At 39.9% G+C, this 23495-nt stretch overlaps 1 protein-coding gene across 2 annotated transcripts in view; it reads left to right on the top strand.

Annotated features, from left to right (window-relative positions):
• The first annotated feature begins 1373 nt into the window (after nucleotides 1–1373).
• FAN1 (FANCD2 and FANCI associated nuclease 1) overlaps nucleotides 1374–23495 on the top strand; it is a 35961-nt gene continuing 13839 nt past the window's right edge. Inside the window, exons 1-10 of one of the 2 annotated variants that reach the window (XM_081291245.1) lie at nucleotides 1374–1406; nucleotides 1997–3396; nucleotides 5351–5491; nucleotides 7617–7818; nucleotides 9546–9779; nucleotides 14374–14505; nucleotides 16400–16508; nucleotides 17884–18003; nucleotides 20976–21140; nucleotides 21717–21867. In XM_081291245.1, coding sequence (XP_081147371.1) covers nucleotides 2148–3396; nucleotides 5351–5491; nucleotides 7617–7818; nucleotides 9546–9779; nucleotides 14374–14505; nucleotides 16400–16508; nucleotides 17884–18003; nucleotides 20976–21140; nucleotides 21717–21867 — 2503 coding nt within the window. In that variant the 5' untranslated portion in view covers nucleotides 1374–1406; nucleotides 1997–2147. Of the gene's footprint in view, nucleotides 1407–1430; nucleotides 1772–1996; nucleotides 3397–5350; nucleotides 5492–7616; nucleotides 7819–9545; nucleotides 9780–14373; nucleotides 14506–16399; nucleotides 16509–17883; nucleotides 18004–20975; nucleotides 21141–21716; nucleotides 21868–23495 lie in introns of those variants that run through there. The other variant, XM_081291244.1, reaches the window with a different exon arrangement.

The following is a 23495-nucleotide window of genomic DNA, read 5'->3' as shown; positions in this document are numbered from 1 at the left end:
TTGCTTTCATTATCTTCAATGTATTAATTTGCACAAGCCTAGAAAATACAGGAAGTAGTTTCAGAATTATTAACTCTATAACACCGGGAAAAGGAAGAAATGTGTACAGTTAAGTATAATGTTTCATACTTCAATTAGTCCAAAGCTTTGACAGTTATTTTTCAGATATTCTGTATCTTTACTGATTTTTTTGTCTATTCTAGCATTTACTTATTTCTTTCTGTAAAGTTTTTTTCTTCATTTGCTTAGAAGCCTTTTTTTTAAGAGAGAGAGAATTTTTTAATATTTATTTTTTAGTTATCTGCTGACGCAACATCTTTGTATGTGGTGCTGAGGGTCGAACTCGGGCGCACGCATGCCAGGCGAGCGCGCTACCTCTTGAGCCACATCCCCAGCCCCATAGAAACCCTGTTAATAGGTATATGCCTACTTATGATTTTGATGCCTTGTTTGTGAATTGCCCCTTTTGACTTGACTTTATAAAATGATCTTGTTTTTTTCTGGTAGTTACTCCCATCAGGAAGACTCTGTTTCAATATAGCATTACAGTTATTTTGGTTAGTATTTGAATACTGTATGTTTGTGGTACCTCTGTTTGCTTACCAGTGATGAGTTCTGCTCCCTCACATGTTGAAATCTAACTTTAGAAAAGCATGAGGAGGCAAGCAGAAAAAGTAGAGTTTATGGGCTGGGATTGTGGCTCAGCGGTAGAGAGCTCGCCTAGCCCTGGGTTAGATCCTCAGCACCACATAAAAACAAATAAATAAATAAATAAAGGTACTGTGCCCAACTACATCTATAGAAAAACCAAAAACAAACAAACAAAACAACAACAACAACAACAACAACAAAAAGGGTTTATTTTAAAAGGGGTAACATAGACTTCTCCCAGGAGGAGAAGGAAGTCTTAGGCTTTCTTCTCCTGCTCTCCTTTCCTTATCTCTTTGCTAGCAAATGTTAGTTTCTCCACTAATATTTGAGCTCTACCGCTTTGCATTAATTTTTACTTTTTCTAGGAACTACAATATGCATCCTTATCACAGTCTACTTGGAATTAATATGGTGCCTCTTCATTTAAAAAGTAAGACCATGCAATAGTATAGTTTCATTTGCATTCTTCTCCCTTTTGCTATTGTTACCACATATATAAAGTCTACTTAGCCACAGAAAAGGTGTTCTGGGGCGCACTGCCCAAGTGTGAAAGTTAGGAGGTATCTAGGTCTCCCTCAGGGGCACAGCTAGAGTGAACCCATCAGTTTGGGATTTTCTAGGAGGCAAGGAAAGGAGATCGATCACTCGAACCTCCTCTTGCTGAGCCTGTGGAATCGAGACGCTAGATCGGCTGGGAATGCCTGGAGTGCCGTCTCGCGGAGCTTGGAGGGAAGTCGGGGCTGCGGGGACGAATCGTGAGTGGCGCTGATGGCCCGCGCAAAGGGAGGAAGGGGAGGGGCGCAGGGTGGGAGGACGCCGGGCGGTCGCGTGGCCGCGGGTGCGCTACCCAGGGGCGCATCCCAGGCCCGCGGATTTGGCCTCGCTGCTCTGGCAGTGCTCGCTGGCCCCCAGGGGCTTTGCAGCGGAAGCTGTGGCGGTGGCAGCCACGCGTGTGTGCAGATCCCCGCGACGACTGTGGGCGTTCGTCTGTGCAGGCCTGAGGCGGGAGCTGCCTTGAGGAACCATCCCGATGGGCACCATCTCCCACGGAAAATGTTACCGATGCTGTGCTTTTATAGAAGGATCTGGAATAGTAAAAAAAATCCCTTTTTAAAAACGGGTAATTTTAGATGTTTAAAAGGTCTCAACTTTATAAGTTAACCTTATAAGTCTAGTCTGTCATTTTATGATAAAAGACACATTAAAATTGCGTGCAGCCTGCTCCGTGTTCTGTCTCAAGCCTAGGGTTCTCTTGTCCCAGGAAATGTTTAATTTCCTGGAAATTAAATGTTCCACGTTTAATTTCATGAAGATGGTTTTAATCCATATGTGTTTTATTTTGTAGGAAGTAGAAATTTAAACGAAAACATGAGGTTACATAAAGTCCTCGTTTTTATTAGTTCAAGCCAAGAGAGTAAAAGTAAAGCATTGCTATCTTTCACCAGAAATAGCCTGTGTTTTATTACTTGGATCACCCAATTTTTCTAATACTCATAATGCCACAAGGGAAATCGCCTGACAAAAAAAGACCTCGGAGAAGCTTATCAATCAACAAAACTAAAAAAAATTCATCTAACTCTATCGTTTCCTATTTTAACAATGCACCACCTGCTAAACTTGCTTGCCCCATTTGTAGTAAAATGGTGCCCCGGTATAACTTAAACCAGCACCTTGATGAAATGTGTGCTAACAATGGTGATGTCATTCAAACGAATCCAGTACAGGTTAACTTAATGAATTCAAATGTGACCACAGTAGATTTAATGAATACTGCCTTAGAAGATGTAAGACCAAGGAAGTCACCACCAAAGACAAGTCCAATCCCTCACCAAACTGGTTTGGCAAAAATGAGCGCAAAACAGCAGACCAGTCCTTACTTTAAAAGTACTGATGCCTTGGTGTGCAAAAATCAAGATGAGCTGAGAAATCATTCTGTGAAAGTCATTTCTTTGGGAAGCCTGTCATCTAAATTGTCCAGGAAATACATAAAGGCTAAAAAGTCACTAAGTAAGAATGAGGAATTTAGCAATAATTGTCTACAGAGTTCCCCATCCACAGCTGTTAAAAGCCTGATTGCTAACTGTTTAGAAATTGAGGACAAGGATCAAATTTTGGAGAACAGTTCTCAAAAAGAAAATATTTTTACATGTGATTCTCTAAAGGAAGAGAATATTTCTGAACCTATGGTAAAAGGTGATAAAATAGTGGAAGCTGAAAGCCAAAAGACTGCTCAGAAATGTGGGAAATTCACCCTTACCCCTGGGTTCTCTGATAAAGCTCCCATGTTATTTTCTCCAGATTTATTCCTTGGGAATAATTTAAAGTATACTTCAGAAGATAGTCTTGTAAAGCAAGAGAATGTCAAAGATATAGATGATAAAGGTGTTGAAAAACTTGAGGCATGTAATTGTAAAGAAGTAGAAATGACTGTTGTTTCAGAACTTAAAACACAGTTGTCAAATTCAGAGGCAAATTTTCCAAGTTCTACAATTGCTTCTGAGTGGAGTAACTTTCAAGAAGTTTTGGAAGGTGAGAGTGGCTTAAAGAGTAAAATCACTTGTAGCACTGCTGTGGAGCAAGGGTCAAGCTGTGGTGTTCCTGATAAGATGCCGCAAACACTGAGTCATCCTTACTATCTTCGGAATTTCCATATGGTACTGAAAGCTGTACTTGAGAATGAAGATGATATGATGCTCTTTGATGAAGAGGAGAAGGGAATTATAAGTAAATTTCATCAATTATCAGGTATCTTCAGCCTGTTTGCTTTCAATTTTTTGTTTCCCATTTGCTGTCCTAATTGAAGGGTGATGTGATGGGCAGTGACCTAATGACTAGTAGAAATCATTGTGATTTTGTAAATGGGAATCCGAGCTTCCTATAAGATTTGTATCAAGGATATGCAGGTAGGTGCTATCTACTGAGCAAGCAGAACTTGGATTGCCATGGAAGCAGTTGTTTTTTCCTTTATAGATATGTTTGATGGATGTAAAATGACCCTGCCAGATTTTTTAAATAATACACTGAAAAAAACATAACTTTGCATTTTGGGCATGTAATCAAGCTTCCTGTTAGATTGTTTGTTTTCACAGTTCATTTCCTCAAAAATGAAAGTAAAATAATATAAAATTTAGGAAAAATAACAAACCAATCTGAGGCACAATTTTTTTCCAACAGTGTTTAGATTCTTGGACTTGACCTCTTCAAGTCAGGTTGTAGAGAAAATGGAAGCTCTCAGGCTTAAATTGGTACGTTTAAAAATATTAGCCAGTGGTGGCACCAAGTTGGTCTTGCAGGTTTGAAGAAAAGGGCACCCTGGTGTGGCTGCCCTGTTACAAAGGGTCATGACGGCTCTAGAATGGAATCACTTCAAGGTTGAAATAGCTTACTTTGTGGTTGAACTGTTTACATGGTTTTCACACTGTCCTCTAGTGCAATATGGGCGTGTCTGTCTCTTCAGTTGATTAAAAGAAGAACATCCTAGATATTGCTACTAATATTTAATGCTTTTATTGTTATTTTGAGTTTGGGTCTTTCTAAGTTGCCCAGGCTGGCCTCAAACTTGGGATCCTCCTTCCTCAGCCTCCTAAGTACCTGGGATTATAGGTGTGTACCACCATACTCAGCTACTACTAATATTTAAGAAACTACACACAGTGGAATTATCAGGATATTCCTTGTATTATTTTTTAACAGGTGACTTGCACTTCTCAGCAAGTTGTGTAAAGTGTCCATACAGCCTCCATCTCATTCTTGTCTCACCAGGGTATGGACATAAAGGTGTCACATTGGCTCTTTAATCCAGACTGGCCACAGTTCTTTGGATGGGTGCTGATTATATTGACTTTTTTTTTTTTTTTTTGGATACTGGGGATTGAACTCAGGGGCTCTTAACCACTCAACAACATCCCCAGCCCTATTTTATATTTTATTTAGAGATAGGGTCTTACAGAGTTGCTGAGACTGATTTTGAATTTGAAGTCCTCCTGCTTCAGAATTACAGGTGTGTGCCACCATGCCCAGCTTATGTGACTTTTTGAGTACTTGATGGATCTGGGCCTCCATATAACTGGAAAATATGAACAGTTTACTTTGTGAAAGTTTAACAAATTCATTGAATTGCTTTCCATGGAGAATCACATACAATGTGTCTTAAGTAAAAGCTGCCTCTTTAAAGGAAAGAAAGGAAAATGTAGAAATATTTAAAAGCTATAATATTATTTTAGAGTTGGCAGAAATTTAAAAATAATTCAAGTAGTAAGGAAATAGACCTAACAGGTTAATTATGTAAGTTGGAATAGAACTCTGAGGTAGAGATGACTGTCCTATCTAAGCTAGGCACTGTTTTGAAAAATTCAGACTATTTTTGGCCCTAAATGGACTAATGTATATTAAACTGAAAGCAGAGAACAAAATTACTATAGAATTGTAGGTAGGGTTTCTTTTAGGAAGAAGAAATATTGACTAGAAAATAGGGGGATTTGATTTTAGAAGTTTTAAAATGACTCATGTTCATTACTAAATTGGAACTTTGTAAAATGACTTATATGAAATTATATCATTATACATAAGGTAAGAAAATGTATATTCCTAATATAGTATATTTACTCATTTCAGGTTTTAAAAGTAAGTGGGTAATTTGTATATTGTTTCTGAGAAAAAAAAAGTAATATTTTTCCTATTTTTCTTAACTTTATCACAGCTAGTGGTCAGAAATTATATGTAAGGCTCTTTCAACGTAAATTAAGCTGGATTAAGATGAATAAATTAGAATATGAAGAGATTGCTTCAGACTTAATACCTGTGATTGAAGAATTGAAGCACGCAGGCTTTCTCCAGACAGGTATGATCAGTAGATGATACTAAGAAATGAAATGGTAACCTGAAGAGTTCAGTTTCTGCAGAATGATGGTACTGTTAGTATGGTGCCATCTCCTGGTTGTTGCCTGGTAATAGTAATTGCTTTTTTAAAATCAAGTTTTTAAACTTAGTGCAACAGATTATTCATGTGATGAGATAAGACCACCAGGACAGTGAAAACTTGTCTGCTCTTGCTTTCCTGACTTGCAGTTTTAAGACCATGAAATCACCCAGGTAGAGATTGTGCCACAGAAGAAATGCATCCCTCCTTGTCTCTTTCTTTCCAGCAAGAAGTTGAGTAATTTTACTCAGATTCTTCCATCTTTATAAAAGAACAAGGCTGGCTTATTTGAAATGTGTATTTCTTCTAAAAACTTTATCTACCCACATGTGCACACACATACAGCTCTTATGCATTGATTGCCTGGAGAATTTTTAATTGATTTAAACCTATGTAAACAGTAAAGGAGAATATGTCTTCTCCAGTGATACCCTGGGTTGTCTTGTCAGTAGTCTTCACTGAATACCTACCTACACAATATTGTGTGGAAACTTATTTATGAGGAAAACGAAAACTGGTGAGCTTTGGATTCAGGTTGCTTACATTTTAGCAAAATAAGCAAATTGAGCCGAATGGTTCCTTTGGGGCAGAGTTTGTTATGGGAGAGCAGCAGGTAAAGATGAAGTTAGGGTGGGGCTAGATAGGGTGGACATGGGGATCGTGGGGGGAAGTCATGGAGGCTCAGCAAAAGAGCGTGAATATGAGTAGTTAGGTAGTAGGAACCGAGGCCCTCCATGGAACATTGCTTCCCACATGTTGTTGCCATCAGGGTCACCTGGGAAAGGGACTCTTGATCCCTACTTGATGGGAAAGATCTGGGCAGATTCCATAAATTGATATGGTTGACCAGCATCCCAGTTGACTGCTGCTGTGACCTTCCTTTAAATAACCTTTCAGTAACAAAACCAGAACCTAGATGTTTGTTTCATCATTACACTCAGTCAAATCCAAGCCATACTGATGATGCAACATCTCTCTAGCTGTTTCTCTGACCTTGTGGCTGCCCTCTCACTGCCTCTGCTGCAGCCACACAGCTTCAGTGCTCTTCACCATGCTGAGTGCACTCCTGTTTCAGAAACTTGGCCTCAATATCCCCTCCATGTAGGAGAGTTTCCATTATCTGGCCACGTGGCTTATTCCTGGTTCCATTCACCTCTGTGCTATGTTAGCTCATCAGAAATTTGCCTGACTACCCTGTGTAAAACGGCCAGCCTCCCTGCGAGGCTCCCTTATCTCACCTGTTTCTTTCTCCTTCTAGCAGTTATTACCACCTAACATATAATCATTGGTTTATTTACTATGCCAGGAGGTAAGCTTCTTGTGGAAAGGCAATTTCCACAAAAATACCTTGTAGTGTGCCCAAGGTCTTAACATCACCCGGCATGAGTGCACATTTAGTAAATATTTGTTGTGTGTAAGAAGGCACTGCTTAAACTGTGAGTGCCTTATAGGCAGAGACCAGCCAGGCCAAATGTGTAGGGCCTGGTGTGGTGTCTGGGGCCCATAAAAGCAGAGTATGATTTCTGTGTGCCAAATGAGTGAGCCAATGAAAGGATTTCCAGTCTGAAGAACGTGAGCAGGGAAGGGACTGTGCGAAGAAGAGGATGATCACTCTAAACTGGTTTGGAAAGTCCTTTAGAGGTTTTGTGATGACAAAGATAGGGAATATATAGTCAAGTAATCTATTTGAGCAGCATGCCCAAACCATAATAGCTTTCCACATGTGTCTTTTTTGTAGTCATATTTTCCTTTTTGTGAGAAATTCTGTTATTTCAGAACTTTTAAGATGTATCTATCTTCCATGGTCTTTAATGGAGAGAATTTGGCAAACTCACCAAATTAGTTTTGGGTTTTGGCAAACTACTTAAATTTTATACAGTAAAAATTCATTTTATTTGTATCTACCTAAGCTTCCTTCTTTATTTTTTATTTATATATGACAGTGGAAGGCATTATACTTCCTTCTTTCTTTTACTATTCTACTTAGTAGAAAGTAGTAAAATTCCTTAGAACAATTTTTCACTTTTTTTAAAAAAACTTATTTCAGAATCTGAATTGCAAGAACTCTCTGAAGTGCTTGAACTTCTTTCTGCTCCTGAGCTGAAAACTCTGGCTAAGACCTTCCACTTGGTAAATCCCAATGGACAGAAACAGCAGCTAGTGGATGACTTTCTCAAATTGGCCAAACAGCGTTCAGTCTGCACTTGGGGCAAGAGTCAGTCTGGAATCAGAGCAGTGATTTTAAAAAGGTTTGTTCACTTTATAAGAGTAAAATTATTTGAAATGTTGATAACAAATGCTAACTTATTGTAGATTGTATGCTTTTTATAATTGTAATCCTTATTTCAGTTGAAATTAGATTGAGAAGCCTGGAAGAGCCTTATTTATAATAACTTAGGTTCTTTTTTAGCTTATTTTAAGCTTAAGATCATACTAGCCAGGCTCAGTTGCACATGCCTGTAATCCCAGTGACTCAGGAGGCTGAGGCAGGAGGATCACAAGTTCAGAGTCACACTCAGTAACTTAATGAGATGCTGTCTCAAAATAAAAAAATAAAAAGGATTGGGATTCATCACAGTAGTAAAGTGCCCCTGGGTGCGATCTTGTGTCCAAACAAAACAAAAGAAAACAACAAAAAAAAAAACCATTTTAATTTCTAGCACCAAAAACAATAGTCAATAGAACAAAGACAGTAAATTCTTAGGTAATTTTTTAATCTTGAAACATGGTTGCACTATGTTGCTTAGGACTTTGCTAAATTGATGAATTTGACTCCTCCTCAGCCTCCTGAGTCACTGGGATTATAGGTGTATACCACTGTGGCCAGCAGAAATGGGTACTTTTTGACAGTCTCTGTAGATGAATAGTTTTCAATAAAATGTTGGTGTGATGGGAACCCTACTCTTTTCCCTCAGGTCTCTGATAGTAGCACTAAATCTCTGTAGTGCTCCCAGGGATGCAGCACTGTCTGCTTTTGGTTTCCTATCTTCTGAATGAGTTGGTATGAAGTCCTTACCAGGATAGTGGTTCTCAAGTGATTTTTAACTACCAGGGAGTATTTGGCATCATCTGGGCACATGTTTGGTTGCTATCACTGGAGATACTGGTGCTAATGGCTTCCATTGAGTAGAGATCAGAGATGCTGCTGAACATCATCTGAGGCATGAGATAGAGCCGACAATGAAGTATTATCCAGCCTAAATACAGTAGTGCTAAGGCTGAGAAACCCTGCTACAGGTCGTAGTCTTTAATTCAGACCTTCAAACCTACACTGCAGACATCCAGAATTGAACTGAATTCTCTCTGAGATGACCCTGGAATGGAGATGAAACCATTTGAAGATGTTTCTTACTTACATGCAGTTCTAATGTTCAGGGAGAATGTAGAAATGTGCTTAGGTTATGGTTGCCAAAAACAATGTGTTTTCCCTGACTTATTTCTAGGGTGAAGAAATAAGCCTCCTATTCCTTCTAGAAAATAGGTATGTTGTAATAAAATAACACAAATAATGTACTTTGTACATTAGTAAGTAGCACCAAACCTTGGTACAGATTTGTACCATTTCCGGGTACACAAATGATGCTGCCTTACTAAGAGCTTTTGAGCTACCAAAATCAATAGCTGAGAATTAGTGATGTTGAAGAGATATTACTTTTATGAGTTTTCTTGATATTTTAAGTGTTCATGACCATGGTAAACCTCATCCTATTCTGTGGTTAGGGAAGGAAACACTTTTATTGAGCCAAACGATATGTGAAACCATTTGAAGACATAAATTCAATCAATCCTGTGTCTCTAAGTGGGACTCTGAGCTCTGGAGAGGTTAAGCTTTACATGGTTGGAGGTGGTAGATTTGCTTTAGGTTTAGGAAAATGAGTGCCATTTACCTTTATTGTACCTGAGACTAATATGCAAAATCTGACATTTAAATGCTTAATAACCAGAAGGACATTTCTATATTATATATTTTTTGCAGAGCCAAAGACTTGGCTGGACAGTCACTGCGAGTCTGTAAAGGCCCCAGGGCTGTGTTTTCCCGGATCTTGCTACTGTTTTCATTGACAGACACCATGGAAGATGAAGAAGCTGCTTGTGGTGGCCAAGGTCAGCTTTCTACTGTGCTGTTGGTCAATCTCGGCCGAATGGAGTTTCCTAGTTATACCATCAATCGGAAAACACAAATTTTTCAAGATAGAGAAGATCTTATCAGGTAGGAGGATGTTAATTCACTATAATATCTGTGTGTAAAATGAAAATTTAATAGATTTTATTATTTTTCCTTCCAGCCAAAGTAGAAACATTTAAGTTCATAGCCAAAACCATTTTGAAGTTTTCCTTTTTTAGTTTTTGCCTTACTTACATGCATTTCTAATGTTCAGGGAGAATGTAGAAATGTGCTTAGGTTATGGTTGCCAAAAACAATGTGTTTTTAGTTAGAGCTACAAAAATTTTCCCTGACTTATGTTCCCAAATAGTTTTGGCAGGAAGCAATTTTTTAATACAGACTTTTAAACAAACCTGCCTTGTGAATATGTTGTTAGTATGAATAAGTGGAAAATGAATGTTTTCCTAGGAATAACACTTCAGATAAAGCTGATAATAACTTTTTCACTAATTTTTGTTAGTACATGGTTTTAGTGAAAATTTGGTTTGATCAGCAAAAGTAGGGGTTGATAAAAGGTTTTATAGACAAAACAAAACAAAAAAGAACAAAAAACAAAACAACTTGTATATAAAAATTTTTTTGCATTTTAAAATGTCACTTTTGATTCTTTATTTAAGATTTATGACTCAAAGTTAACTGAATTGATTCAGATATTGTTTTTGAGAAAGTTTTTTAAGTGTTGTCTAGAATAGCCATGTGCTTTAAAAAGTAAGTTATTGAGGAAAAAGTAAGTTATTGAGGGGATGTAGCTCAGTGGTGAAGTTTTGACTAATGTGCATGAGACCTTGGGTTCTATCCCCAGCATTACCAAAAGCAGGGAGGGTAAGTAAGTTATTGAAATTATTTAACAATTTCAGTTTTTAATTAGTTTTTAATCAGTTTAGTATAAACTGATTTTAGCCTATTTTGCCTTAGCTGTTAGAAAGCTTAATATCTTACTTGGGTTCAAATGGAACTTTCTTAGCCAAATCTTTGTTTTTGTTTTTGGTACTGGTATTGAACCCACGGTGCTTAACCACTGAGCCACATCCTCCTGCCTTAGCCTCCCTAGCTTCTGGGGTTATACATTCCCATCACCATGACCAGCTCTTAGCCAGATCTTTTAACATGGCTATTTCCTTTACTCTACCTTCAGTTATCTTACGTCTTTTTACCTTTTTTGTTATTAGTGGCTTTGTGCTTTTCCCTTTTATGAGGCGCTGTACTTTGAAGCTAAGTTTCAGTTTCACTATATTCATGATCTGTGAAACCACTCAGACAAGCATACTTGTCTGTAAAATGGGGAGAATAATAGTATATTCTTACAGATATATGCGGACACACATAAAGTGCTCACCACCTGACCTTTGCAAAATACTTAGTACATGTTAGTTATTATTGTAATTGTCATTCTTACTGTTATATCTATGAGAATTGCTTTTTAGTCCTGTGATTGACAAAACCATAGTTGACAAGTTCATAAGTCAGAGGACTAGGTTGGAGAAATAAGCCATCTCCTATTCCTTCTAGAAAGTAGGTATGTTGTAATAAAATAACTAAAATTCTCTTTCTTATGAAGAGGGCCTTAGCATGATAAATAAAATCAGATTTAATTGACTTCAGGAAGAGGTCATATTATATAGTAGCTGGTAATTTGACATGTGGCCTGGGAACCCTTTCTGCTCATTTCTGTACATGAAATAATTGATCCTCGTTTATTCAGTAAAAATGGGTTGAGTGTTAAAAATCTGTTATGTCCCTGAGTAGTGGAATTGCAGCAGTGAACAAGGTGGGGTTGCTGTCATCATGGGGTTACATCTCCCTGGAGAGATAGGTAGTAAACAGAATAACTGTAGTGTGTGAAAAGTGCCCTGACAATTGAGGAGAATTCTACTTTGTAGAGAGAGTGTGTGTGTGTGTGTGTGTGTGTGGGGGGGGGGCCTGGAACGTGACCCTGGAAAATAAGACATAAGAATAGAGAGGAGGTAGGCATGTCAGGGTCTGTGTTTCAGGCAGCTTTTTCATCACTGAGATTAAAAAACCTGATAAAAACAATTAGAAGAGGAAAAGCTTATTTTGGCTTATGGTTTCAGAAGTTTCAGTATATTGATGGCTCAATTTATAGCCCTAGGTATGAGATGAGGCAGAACATCATGGCAAAAGGGCAAGGTAGATGAAAACAGCTCAGGACATGGCAACTAGGAGCAGAGAAAGAGGCCCGCTCACCAAGGATGAAATATATACCTGAAAGTTAGACCTCCAGTAAACTACTTTCTCTGGCTACATCCTACCTCTCTAAAGTTACCACCCAGTAAATCCATCAGTGGATCAATCCACCATTAGATTGCATCTCTCATAATGCATTTCACCTTTGGACATTCCTGCATTATCTCACAGATGAACTTTTTGAGGAAACCTTATATTTAAACTATAAGAGTCTGGATCCCTGCTTCTAGGTGATGAGGTGAGCTGTGTATACACAGGCCTTCAGGCAGAAAAGAACTGGCTGAGTTGGAGAAATTCCAGAGGTCTCTGGCTAAGGCTCCAGAGGTGTGGGGAGAGGTCAGTTGTGCAAGGGGAGGTTACTTACGGACCAGGATTGCAGGGGTCAGAGGATACTCAGCTTCTAAGCTCTAGTGAATAGACTGAATCTGTTCTCTGAGCAGTGGGAAGCTGTAGAAGAGATTAGGCAGGTAGCCAATCCATTTCCTGTTTTTAACCAAAGCGTCCAATGGAGGGGAGCAAGAGAAGCCACAGAGAGGCTAGTTTGACCTTGGTGGTGGGAGCAGGTAGATAAGCTGAGGAAGGAAGTGCTTATATGAAATCTGTGGTTATGAGTCAAGCAAAACCAGTCAGCCTGGTTATGTATTTTCTTCAGCAACATTCAGAGCCCTGGGCCCAGGCTATGAGGAAGTGGTCAGTGTGCACACCATGACTGTGGCCCAGGTAAACAAGGCATGTTTCTCAGGGAGAGCTAGGCTAATATGCTCTGGTTGGGTATGCAGGCTGTAAGGACAGGAGACCTGTGACTGATGGATAATGATGGTCGGAGTACCAGCTATGGTCTTAGAGAGTGGGAGGAATTATCAGCAGTAAATGAGCTGGAAAGCTTTGTGGGGGGTGGGTCTTGCTTAGTGGATTAAATGCTGAAAGTCAAGGTTTTTGAGGATGACATGTAGATTGGAGACAGAAGTCTCTACAGCTGTTGGCACATTGGCAGTGGAAGACAGGTGGAAAAAGGATTATTGGTGAGAAGGTCTAGGATCTAAGAGTGCTCTTTGCCCTCATTGATGTCAAAGTCACCAGGCCATTGTTATAGGAAACACGGAGGTAGAGAAAGGAAGTAGGTAGCAGTTTCAGAAAATGGTAGAAGATAATCTGTCCAGGAGTCACATGCCCTAAGGGAGGCAGGGGACCTCCCAGGAATGTGGGTTTCCAAGTGTGTAGGAGAATGATTTGGGATTCGAAGTCAGTGGAAGGGACTCATCTATGTGTCCCAGCCCTGAGTTGAGACCATTGGAGTGTCCTGTGTAAGAAGGCAGGGTAGAGGGAAGAACCTGGGGATGTGAAGGAGAATGCTGTTCCCAGTTTAGCAGTTCCAGTTTGAGTCCGATAAGTGATAGGCACCACATGATGAGTCCAGATGGTGACAAGGGTTGGCCTGGTGTTGATGGAAGGAGATGGGTGAAGTTTGACAGGGTTGATTTCAGGTGGCCTCTTGGAATTGGAGTATGGATCAAGCAGGTTTTGATTTCTGTTTTTTTTTTTTTTTTTTTCACCTCAGGATTATCCATTTGCAAAGTCATGAAATTATTAGATTTAAGAGTTTGTAAGCAGATTTTTACATTTGGAGTCATTTTCCTTTCCTCTTAATGTGTAGTGTTTGTACATACTGGTACTACATGCTTTAAGACATGAGTCAAATACAGTGAATATGTACCCAAAAGTGCTATGGAATCCACTGGTCAAATGTTTTTAATTTTGATATCTAGAAAAGTGATGAAAAGTCATATTTTTTCAGCTAAATGGTGTTATAAAGTTTCAGCATTGCTGTCTCCTACAGTGAATTCCTAGTTATATTCGAAATAATCTAAGTAATTCTCTTTTTCTTTAACACTTATTTTTTAGTTGTAGGTGGAAATAATACCTTTATTTTATTTTTATGTGGTGCTGAGGATTAAACCCAGTGCCTCACACATGCTATGCAAGCGCTCAACCACTGAGCTACAACCCCAACCTCTAAGTAATTCTCTTAACTTGGAATGCATGCCTCTGGCTACCTTTGACTACAAATGATTAAATTATCAAATTGACAACTTCTTATAATTCTGAAGTCAATTATGTGTTTATTTGATGGCTGCCAAATTGTTGAATGAATGGAAGAGTCTCAAAACATAGGAATGATGAACTGATTGATATCACATCACATTTATACAGTGAAATGTATTATGTAATCATACAGTGTAAATTGGGCAGCCTATATCAGTTCTTTAGGGCCTTTCCAGTTATGTTAAATTAGTGCTAGAATAAAATTTAAATAACCTTCACATTTTAACAAAACACACTTTTATCCTTCAGAGTTAGATCTAGCAGCTAGGATGCAGTAATTTTTATGGAAACACTCCTTAACATTTGAAATTTGGATGGCATTTTTCCCCAGATATGCAGCAGCTGCGCACATGCTGAGTGACATTTCTACCGCGATGGCCAGTGGGAACTGGGAAGAAGCTAAGGAGCTCTCTCAAAGTGCAAAAAGGGATTGGAACAAACTGAAAAACCACCCTTCCCTAAGGTTAGAGTTTTTTTTTTTCCTCCTTCTTCAGTGCTGGGAATGGAACTCAGGGCCTCACATGTTAAGCAAGAGCTCTACCACTGAGCCAGACCTTTAGCAAGATTTTTTTTTTTTAAGATACCTGCCAAAATTTATTGTTGATCATTTTGTTCCAACTACTCAAGGTAATTTTATTCATGAATATTATCCTCCAGTTGGTCTTTGGTCAAACCAGGGTAGAGCTGTAAGTTTCTACTGGATTTTGAATGTTTTCCCCATGAAGAGTTAAGCAAATTTTATATAACTCAGATCCTTGAACAATAGACATTCAAGTGAATACTTACTCAGTGTTTAGCTTGCCATCTTTAAGCGTGTTGGCTTCCCTGAGTATCAGAGAGCTGAATTTAAATGATAGGGAAACCAGCAGCAGGACAGAGATGTGGCATGTAATAGGTAGGTTTTTGCAGTGAAAACTCAAGACAGTGTAAGTGAGCACTGAAAGTTCCAAGAGCACAAAGCGTGATCTTTTATTGTTTAGTTTAATAAATTTTAAACATCTTTGGTATTTATTAAGAAATGTTTTCCTTTATTGTTGTATGGTGATCAGAAAATAATTAGGTTTACTCAGTGCCTCTTTCAGAAAAACATTTAGGAAACATAATGAAAATCATAGTCAGGAAGTTAGATTACTGTAGAACAGACTGAGAACCTTCCTCTACCAAAGGCCAGAGAATTCATACCGAGGCTTTGATTTTGTGTGGTAGCGACTTTACTCTGCCATTGTGTAGAAACAGGTACTGGAGAGAAAGAAATGAATGAGCATGGCTGTATTCTAGAAAACTGTATATGTGGACACTGGAATTTGAGTTCCATGTTAATTTTCACATGCCTTGGAGTATTATTCTCCTTTTGGTGTATTTTATTTAAAATGGTAAAATTCTAGGAGGAGGAAGGACTGGAGAAAAGTTGACCAAGGGGTACTAAGTTATAGTTTGATAGCAGTAAGAAGTAGCTTGATAAAGAAAACGATGATTGTGGGCTGGGGCTGTAGCTCAGAGGCAGAACTCTTGCCTAGCATGCATGAGGCACTAGGTTTCATCCTCAGCACCACATAAAAATAAAACAAGTAGAATAAAGGCATTCTGTCCATCTATCTACAACTATAAAAAGAAAAGAAAGAAATTTTGAACGTTCATCTCAAAAAATTAGAAGGATTTTGAATGTGTTTTTCATAAACAGGTAATTGATGTTTGAAGAGATAGGTATGTTTAACCTGATTTTACATGGTCACCGAAACAATACATAGTACTCCACTAACTTGTACAGTTTTTGTGGGCTTATGTGTCGGTTAAAAACAAAAATAGGTAATAGCAATGCATACAGAAAAGGAAATACAAAATACATTTTATAATATATATTTTTTAAAAAGGTAAAAGCCATTTTAGCTTAGAAAATTAGGGAGTTGGCCCTGGGTTTGGCCTGTGGGCTGGGGTTTGCTGACCTTGATTTAGAATATTACATATTGTTCTCATCTCTGTCTGCCATCTGAGTGACCTGGGATAGGGTGACTAGTTATGAGAATGTAGGTTTGTGGTGTAAGAAATTATATACAATTTTAGAATACTTAAAAGACAAGAATTCAGCTGAGTATGGTGGCACATACCTAGAATCCCAGCTACTCAGGCTGAAGCAAGGGGATCCCAAGTTCAAGGCCAACGTCAGCAATTTAGTGAAACCCTGTCTCAAAGTAAAAAATAGAAAGGGCTGGGGTTGCAGCTCAGTAGTAGAGTATTCCTGGGTTCATATCCCTAGGATAAGAACAAAATAAAAAATAATATAGGAATTTGATCTGCTTTTCACTTATAATTCTATATAACAAATAAACTAAAACTACTGGTATACATTTTTATTTTAGATACCATGAGGAGTTACCAGTCTTTCTTCGGTGTTTTACTGTCGGGTGGATATATACAAGGATTTTGTCTCGGACTGTTGAAATCTTGCAGAGACTTCACATGTATGAGGTTAGAGCACCAGTCCCTCCCCTACCCTATTCTGAGATGGCAGCAATAAACGTGAAGGAAACCTGCTAGGCTCTCTGCTTTGCTGCATACATGGTCATCACACAGTAACACAATGAGAGTGTTTAATGTAAGTAACCTGCTGTCTCTCGGGTTAGTAGAAAGAGGACAGCTGAAGACCAACAGCTGTTTTGTTTGCTCGTGAGTTAATGAGTCACTGTACTGGAATGGTCGTGGACAAAGCCCAGTAGGGATCATGGACAAGTCTCTACAGCCTACGACTCAATCTCTTTCAGGACTTTGTGCAAGACTTGGACTTGGGAGATTTCCCCAAATCACTGAGGTGGAACTCTCAAGTCTCCTTAAGCTTCCCTGTCAGGTGCCATGGATTGTCTGAAAATAATCTACAGTTACAAATCAGAAACTTGATTGGGTTTTCATACTAAACATAGTGAAGTTGCCAGAGCTCCCTTTTGTTGTACTTGATATTTTTGTTGAAGAATGATGTTTTTGTGAAGAGGATATACTAAGCTGGGTATTAACCTGGGATCTGTGAATCTCAAATAGTATCAATGATGAGTTTTAGGGCATCTGTGAACCCCAGAATTGCATGTATACAGGAGTTTTGTATTTTTCTGGGGTAAACATTACATGTTTGAAAGAGATACGAACCACAGAAAATTAAGAATGACCTAAGAGCTGGATGTGGTGGTGCGGCTTGGGAGGCTGAGGCAGGAGGATTGCTAGTTCAAAGCCAGCCTCAGCAAGAGTAAGATACTAAGCAATTCTGTGAGACCCTGTCTCTAAATAAAATATAAAATAGGGTTGGGGATGTGACTCAGTGGTTGAGTGCCCCCGAGTTCAATCCCTGGTACCTGCTGCCCCTACCCACACCCCCCCAAAAAAAAGAATGACTAAAGAGTCTACATATATCTTGACCAGAGAGTTTTCTTATTGAAGTGGAGTGTTTGGATGAGCACATCCGTTATCACCGGCCTGCCTGCCTTAAATTCCTCTTTCTGTGGGTCCTCTGACCTGCTGGGTTCCCATACGTATGTAAGTTTTTCAGCCCGGCATAGTGTGTCTGCTTCTGTGCTGGCCAGTGTGACTTGAAGAAGAATGACCTTCGGTACCCACGACCACCAAAAACTCAGTGCTAGCCCGTAGAGGACCTGTCTGTAAAACAAGGAAACTTCAGGGAATTCATGTCTACTGCAGAAGGGCATCTCCAAGCACTTCTTCTGTCAGCTCTGATCCTTGGCTTTAGAAAGATATGCATTATAAATATACTTTACAGTCATGTTGTCTTCTAAATAAAATTAAGTTGATTTTTTTTTTTTTTAAGTCTAATGGGCTTTCTCTGTTATTGTTGCAATAGGAAGCTGTTAAGGAACTTGAAAACCTTTTGTCACAGAAAATCTATTGCTCTGATAGCAGAGGCAGATGGTGGGATCGACTGGCTCTTAACTTACACCAGCACTTGAAGCGCTTGGAACCGGTATGCAAGAATATACCCAATGCTTTTGTTACTTCTGAATGAGTTTTTTAAATATGGCAAATTATTAAGTACTTTATCCATTCATTTTGGTGCTGGGGGTCAAACCCAGGACCTTGCACTTACTATGCAAGCAGTTACCACTGAGCTATACCCGCAGCTATACCTCCAGCCTGTTATATTCTGAATATAAATAGAATATTTATTTCTTTTTGTTAACATTCTTTGTCTGACTTGTTCCAATCCAAGTAGAAATAACACAACCTTTAAAGACAGGAGACTGCTATCTTCTCTTCCATTATTTGGAAGATGGGTTCACAGTGGACTGTGTTGGGATTCAGGAGTTAGGATCTAGAACTCAAGGGAGATGATCAGTCCTCAACAGGTGCCTTCACGACAGTGTGTTTTGTTTTGTTTTTGTTTTGTGGTGCTGGGGATGGAACCACAACCTTACTCATGCTATGCAAGCATTTTCAGGAAGTTACATCCCCAGTACCTAAGGTAATGTTTTTGTTTTGGAAATAGTGATTTTATTTGCTTGTTGCCCTGATGGAAATGTTACTTTCCTTATCTTAACTGCAAGTGCTTTATGAGTAACTCTTTGTACTTCTGTGAGGTATTTTGCTGTGCCCCTGGGACATGTGTTGTCTCAACTGTAAACAGGCCACCACCTCTTGAGGGCACCAGGGCTCCCTATTCTGGCATCTTGGGGACTTGGAAGTAGAGGGATTCTGCTGCCACTATATCCAGCAGGGTGGGGCTTCAGAGCTGCTGCTGCTGAGCCAGGCGACAACAGTGGCTCTTTGTGTTGCTGCCTGCGGGTCCCCCTCCCTGTCTACATTCCAGCCTGAATTCAAGTTGAATGGAGGGGACTGTGCCTCTGGGAGGTTTTGTTTTTTCCAGTGGCATATTAAATGAATCAGGGTGATACAGGAGTGGAAAAAATTGGCCATGGAATGTGGAACTGTGATGTAGTGTTTTTGCTGCCTTCCACTGAAAAAGTGCCTTGTTACCTGTGTACCTTGTACCTGTGAAAAGCCACTGGAAGCTGTTTTGTTGTGGAGGTGGGCATGGTGCCCCCTTTCCTGCCAATGTTCTTTGAGGCTACAGTAGCAAGAGAAGGCGTCTCTTGGCCCAGCACTAAGCGTGAAAGAGACAGAGCTTGTGCTCTTGCTGCTGCTTTCTTTGTTCACAGTAAAGGCTCAAGGATGTTGCAGCTCTCTCCCTGGTTCACAGTGCTGCTCACAGGAGCCTTCCCTCAGAGTCACAGGGGCACATAGGCTACTGAGCTTATTTTTGATTGATAGTAAGAAACTTATAGTTCCTTTTAACCTTTCTCAGCAATCTCACTGGCTACACTCACAGGCCTCATGATCATGTTACTATTCCTTATGTGCTTCATGTCAGTCCCTAGAGCAGAAGCCATTAGCAAGAGTGCTTATTCTTGCAGATTGCCAGGGGCCAGCCAGGGGCCCCAGAGCCAGGGTGGAGCTAGTCTGGCTATTCCCTCCCTGTTCCAGGCCTCTGCTGCCTGCTGTCTCCTGCCAAGGTACAGAACACTCTCAGATGGCCCGTTCTCACTGTTGACTCCTTTTATCCCCTCAATTCCTCATGGCCCGAGCCTTCACTGATATTTAAGTTTCTTTTCTCTCTTTTTTATTTTTTTTTTTTTTACTGTAAGATATGTAACATATGTAAAATTTGTCATTTTAACAAATTTTAAGTGTACAATTCAGTGGCATTGATTATGCCATGTTGTACAAGCACTACTCTAGTGTCTATCACTCCAAACAGAAACTCTGTAATCATTATGTAAATTCTCTGTTTTCTCCTTCCACAAACCTCACTTTACTTTCTGTGAATGTGCCTCTTGTGTATATTTCAAAAAAGCTGAATCACACAATATTTGCCCTTTTGTGTCTGAATTATTTCATTTAGCATAATGTTTCCAAGCTTCATCCATGTTGCAGCATGTCAGAACTTCATTTTTATGGCTGAATTATAAATAATTAATTGTATATAAACCTCCTTTGGTTTATCCAGTCACCTATAAACAGATGCTTGGGTTGCTTCCACCTTTTGGCTGTTTTTAATAATGCCCCCATGAACATGCATGTACAAGTGTATGTCTATGTCCCTGTTTTGATTTCTTTTGGGATATTCCTAGGTGTGGATTTTTGAGTCATTTTGGTAATTTTATTTTTGCTTCAGAAACTGCCAAACTGTTCTTCAGAGTGTTTGCAGTTTTTATATTTCCACCAACAAGGAACAAGGATTTCAATTTCTCTATATCCTTGCCAACGCTTGTTATTTTCTGATTTCACCCATCATAACAGGAATAAAGTGGTACCTTTTTCTAGTTTTCAGTATTTCTCTTTGTTTATTTGTCCAACTTGGAACAACCTTGGGAAACATGTTAGACTCCTCCAAACTCTAGGTACCTTTCCTGTAAATAAGGAATTGGGCCCAGCTGTGTGGTTCTGACTCTACATGAGAGCCACCTAGAAGTTTTGACTGGTCAGTTTCCTAGGTGCCTGTTGTGGAATTCGTCTCATTTTGTAGATCAAGGGTGGGACACACATTTTCTTTCACTGCCCCTCATCCAGAAGAAATTCTGAGAACCATAGACCCAAGTGTTCCTCTAAATTCTTTTCTAGCCCATGATACAGGGATGTCCTGAGGGGCATGCTCTTGGTGAGGAAGGGGCCATGGGATGTTGTGTCCCCATGAATAATGAATAACATGCTGGTTGTGCTCCTGCACTTAACAATGAGGATTATAGTTAATCTGTATGTTAAAAATATCAGAATAAGATCTAAGAAAATAGTTTGTATCTCTAGAAGTGCTATTTGCTTACTTGCATATTAGTAAAACTGAATAATTAGTAGTGAAATTTTCTTACTCTGTTAAGCTAAATTAGTAGATGCTGCCATAGGGTTTTTTAGGATCTTGATATGTGACATGTTATTTACTAGGCTATCAGGTGCATTATTAAAGGGCTGGCAGATCCAGAGGTAAGGACAGGACACCGTCTTTCACTTTATCAGAGAGCCATGCGCCTGCGAGAGTCTCCAAGCTGTAAAAAGTATAAGCACCTCTTTCATCAGCTGCCAGAAATTGCTGTCGAAGATGTTAAACATGTAAGTAGTTTCCTTTGGGTGCTTTGTCTGTCTTGAGTACTGGATTGAACCCAGGGTATTGCGGTTTTAAGTGCATGCTCTACCACTGAGCATCCTCCTCAGCCCTTTTTGTGTGCTTTGGATTTAAACACGTTTACTTGTTTGTTTGTTTTTCTGACTGAAAGCAACCTAAGAACAGTTTTAGTGTGCATTTTCATTAGGAAATGGAACAGTCTAATGTGCATTTTGGATAATGACATGGCCATTGCTCCCATTTTCACTCTAATACTCTCTCCCCAATAAGAATGGGTCAGCTGGTGTGGTCACACCTGAATTAAGTGATTGAACTTTTGAGCAGGAGCTCAGAACATCTGGTGGTTTCTCCTGGAAATGGGGGATCTGGAGAGTTCCTCCCATGACAGATGCTTTCCAAAGGCCAGAACCTTATAGGTGTGCCAGTGTGGGTCACACACTTTGTACTCTGTTAAAAGCACAGCTTTAGCATTAGGAAGGTTTATCCCCAGGACTCTACAGGCAGGTTTACAGGTACTTTGAGGTGAAGTGAAGCTAATGGATGTTCTTCTGCTGCTGTCCCAGGTGACCATCACGGGCAGGCTGTGCCCACAGCGTGGGATGGGCAAGTCTGTATTTGTCATGGAGTCTGGGGATACTACTGACCCCACCACAGTACTGTGCTCTGTGGAGGAGCTGGCGCTGGACTATTACAGATGCAACGGCTTTGACCAGGGTAAACAGAAAACATTTCACCTATTCCAGACAATCAGCATGTAGGCGAACAGCATTTCCTGATGGTTTGTCAATAGTGGGTTGCCATCATCTCTCTTTCCTCTGCCCATGGTAGAATACACTGCTAAGCCAGGCCCAGCTGCTTTTGAGGATCACAAATTTTACTGAAATAAAATAAAAAGGGCTGAGGATGTAGTTCCTTGGTAGAATACTTAATCTGGCATATTCTGGGCCCTGTTCAATCCTTTGTACTGCTGGGGGCGGGGGGGGGGAAGATACTGCTGATCAAGGAGTATAGAAAAGAGTTTTACTAGCTACAGTTTTTAAAGGGGGTCTTCTTCCCATTCCCCAGTATTCCCCACCTAATGCCTGTGAAAATCAGTGTTCTCTGGTGGGACATTAGAGACTGTCTTTGCTGTCATAGCTGTTAGTGAGCAGTAAGAAAGGGCAGAGGATGCTGGGTGCTGTGGCACTTGCCTATAGTCCCAGCGGCTGGGGAGGCTGAGACAGGAGAATAGCAAGTTCAAAGCCAGCCTCAGCAACGGTGAGGTACTAAGCAACTCAGTGAGACCCTGTCTCTAAATAAAATACAAAATCGGGTTGGGAATGTGACTCAGTGGTCAAGTGCCCCTGACTTCAATCCCCGGTATAAAACAAAAAAGAAAGGGCAGAGGACTGCCAGAGAGGCTGCCTGATGTCAAACCTGGTGCAGGGACTGAGGGCTGGGCTGCTTCTGAGAGGGTTATCAGACCCAGAATCAGGTCATAAATGAAAGGAGCTTGAAGGATCTCCTCCTAGAGTGATGAACTTGGACCCCAAGTCCTGCTACCTCATTTCCTTGGAGAATCCATTGTTCCTCTACCTCTCGACTCAAGAATGAGTGGAGCTGACCTCTGGTTGCCTCCTGCCCAACTGTGTGCTGTTCTTAAGAATGTTAGGGTATTTTAGTCTGTGACAACAGTCAATCTCTGGGGGCTCCACCTGATGAGTTTATGAATATGCCGAGCAGGTCTAAGAGAGGAAGTGCACATTTGACTATGACAAAGTTCATATTTTGGAGCTGGGACTGGCCATTTGAGAAAAATATACATGAGTTAGTTTAAATGTGCTTGCTCTTCCTTTTCATGTCATGGTTGTTGCAGGCATTTCACTCAGTCAGTCAGTAGATTTGAGGTGTTAGCTTTCCTCTTAGGGCTTCTTCCTTGTATGCACAGACATGATAGAGGATGAGCCCTTCCGTACCACAGCTCAGAAGGGCCTGTTGGCCATGGCTGTACCTCCCAGGAATGAGGCACAGTTGTGGACCACATGTGTTATGGTTGGATCCTGCTTGTGCAGGCTGTATGTTTGTGGAGTCACTCAGAAAGAGAGCTGCTTTGGATGTCTCTTGTCACAAGCACTATTACATAACAACAGATAAGGGTTTCATTTTTTACAAAATAACTGACTCATTTCTTAGGTCACTTAGAAACTCCTTCTGTTTGGGTATTCACCAACATCAGCTTCTCTTCCCCTCTTTTATTCTTTCTTTGATTTTGGTCTCGGAGAATTTTGGTCTCACTGTAAATTCAGTGCTTTATCTAAGGTTCAGGGTCAAGTGAAGACATTGAGCACTTACTTGCCTTATAA

This window comes from Spermophilus citellus (assembly GCF_964194105.1).
Source record: "Spermophilus citellus genome assembly, chromosome: 4".
Taxonomy (NCBI): Eukaryota; Metazoa; Chordata; class Mammalia; order Rodentia; family Sciuridae; genus Spermophilus; species Spermophilus citellus.
Note: the sequence above shows the minus strand (reverse complement) of the source record. Positions and strands in the feature narration are given on the sequence as shown.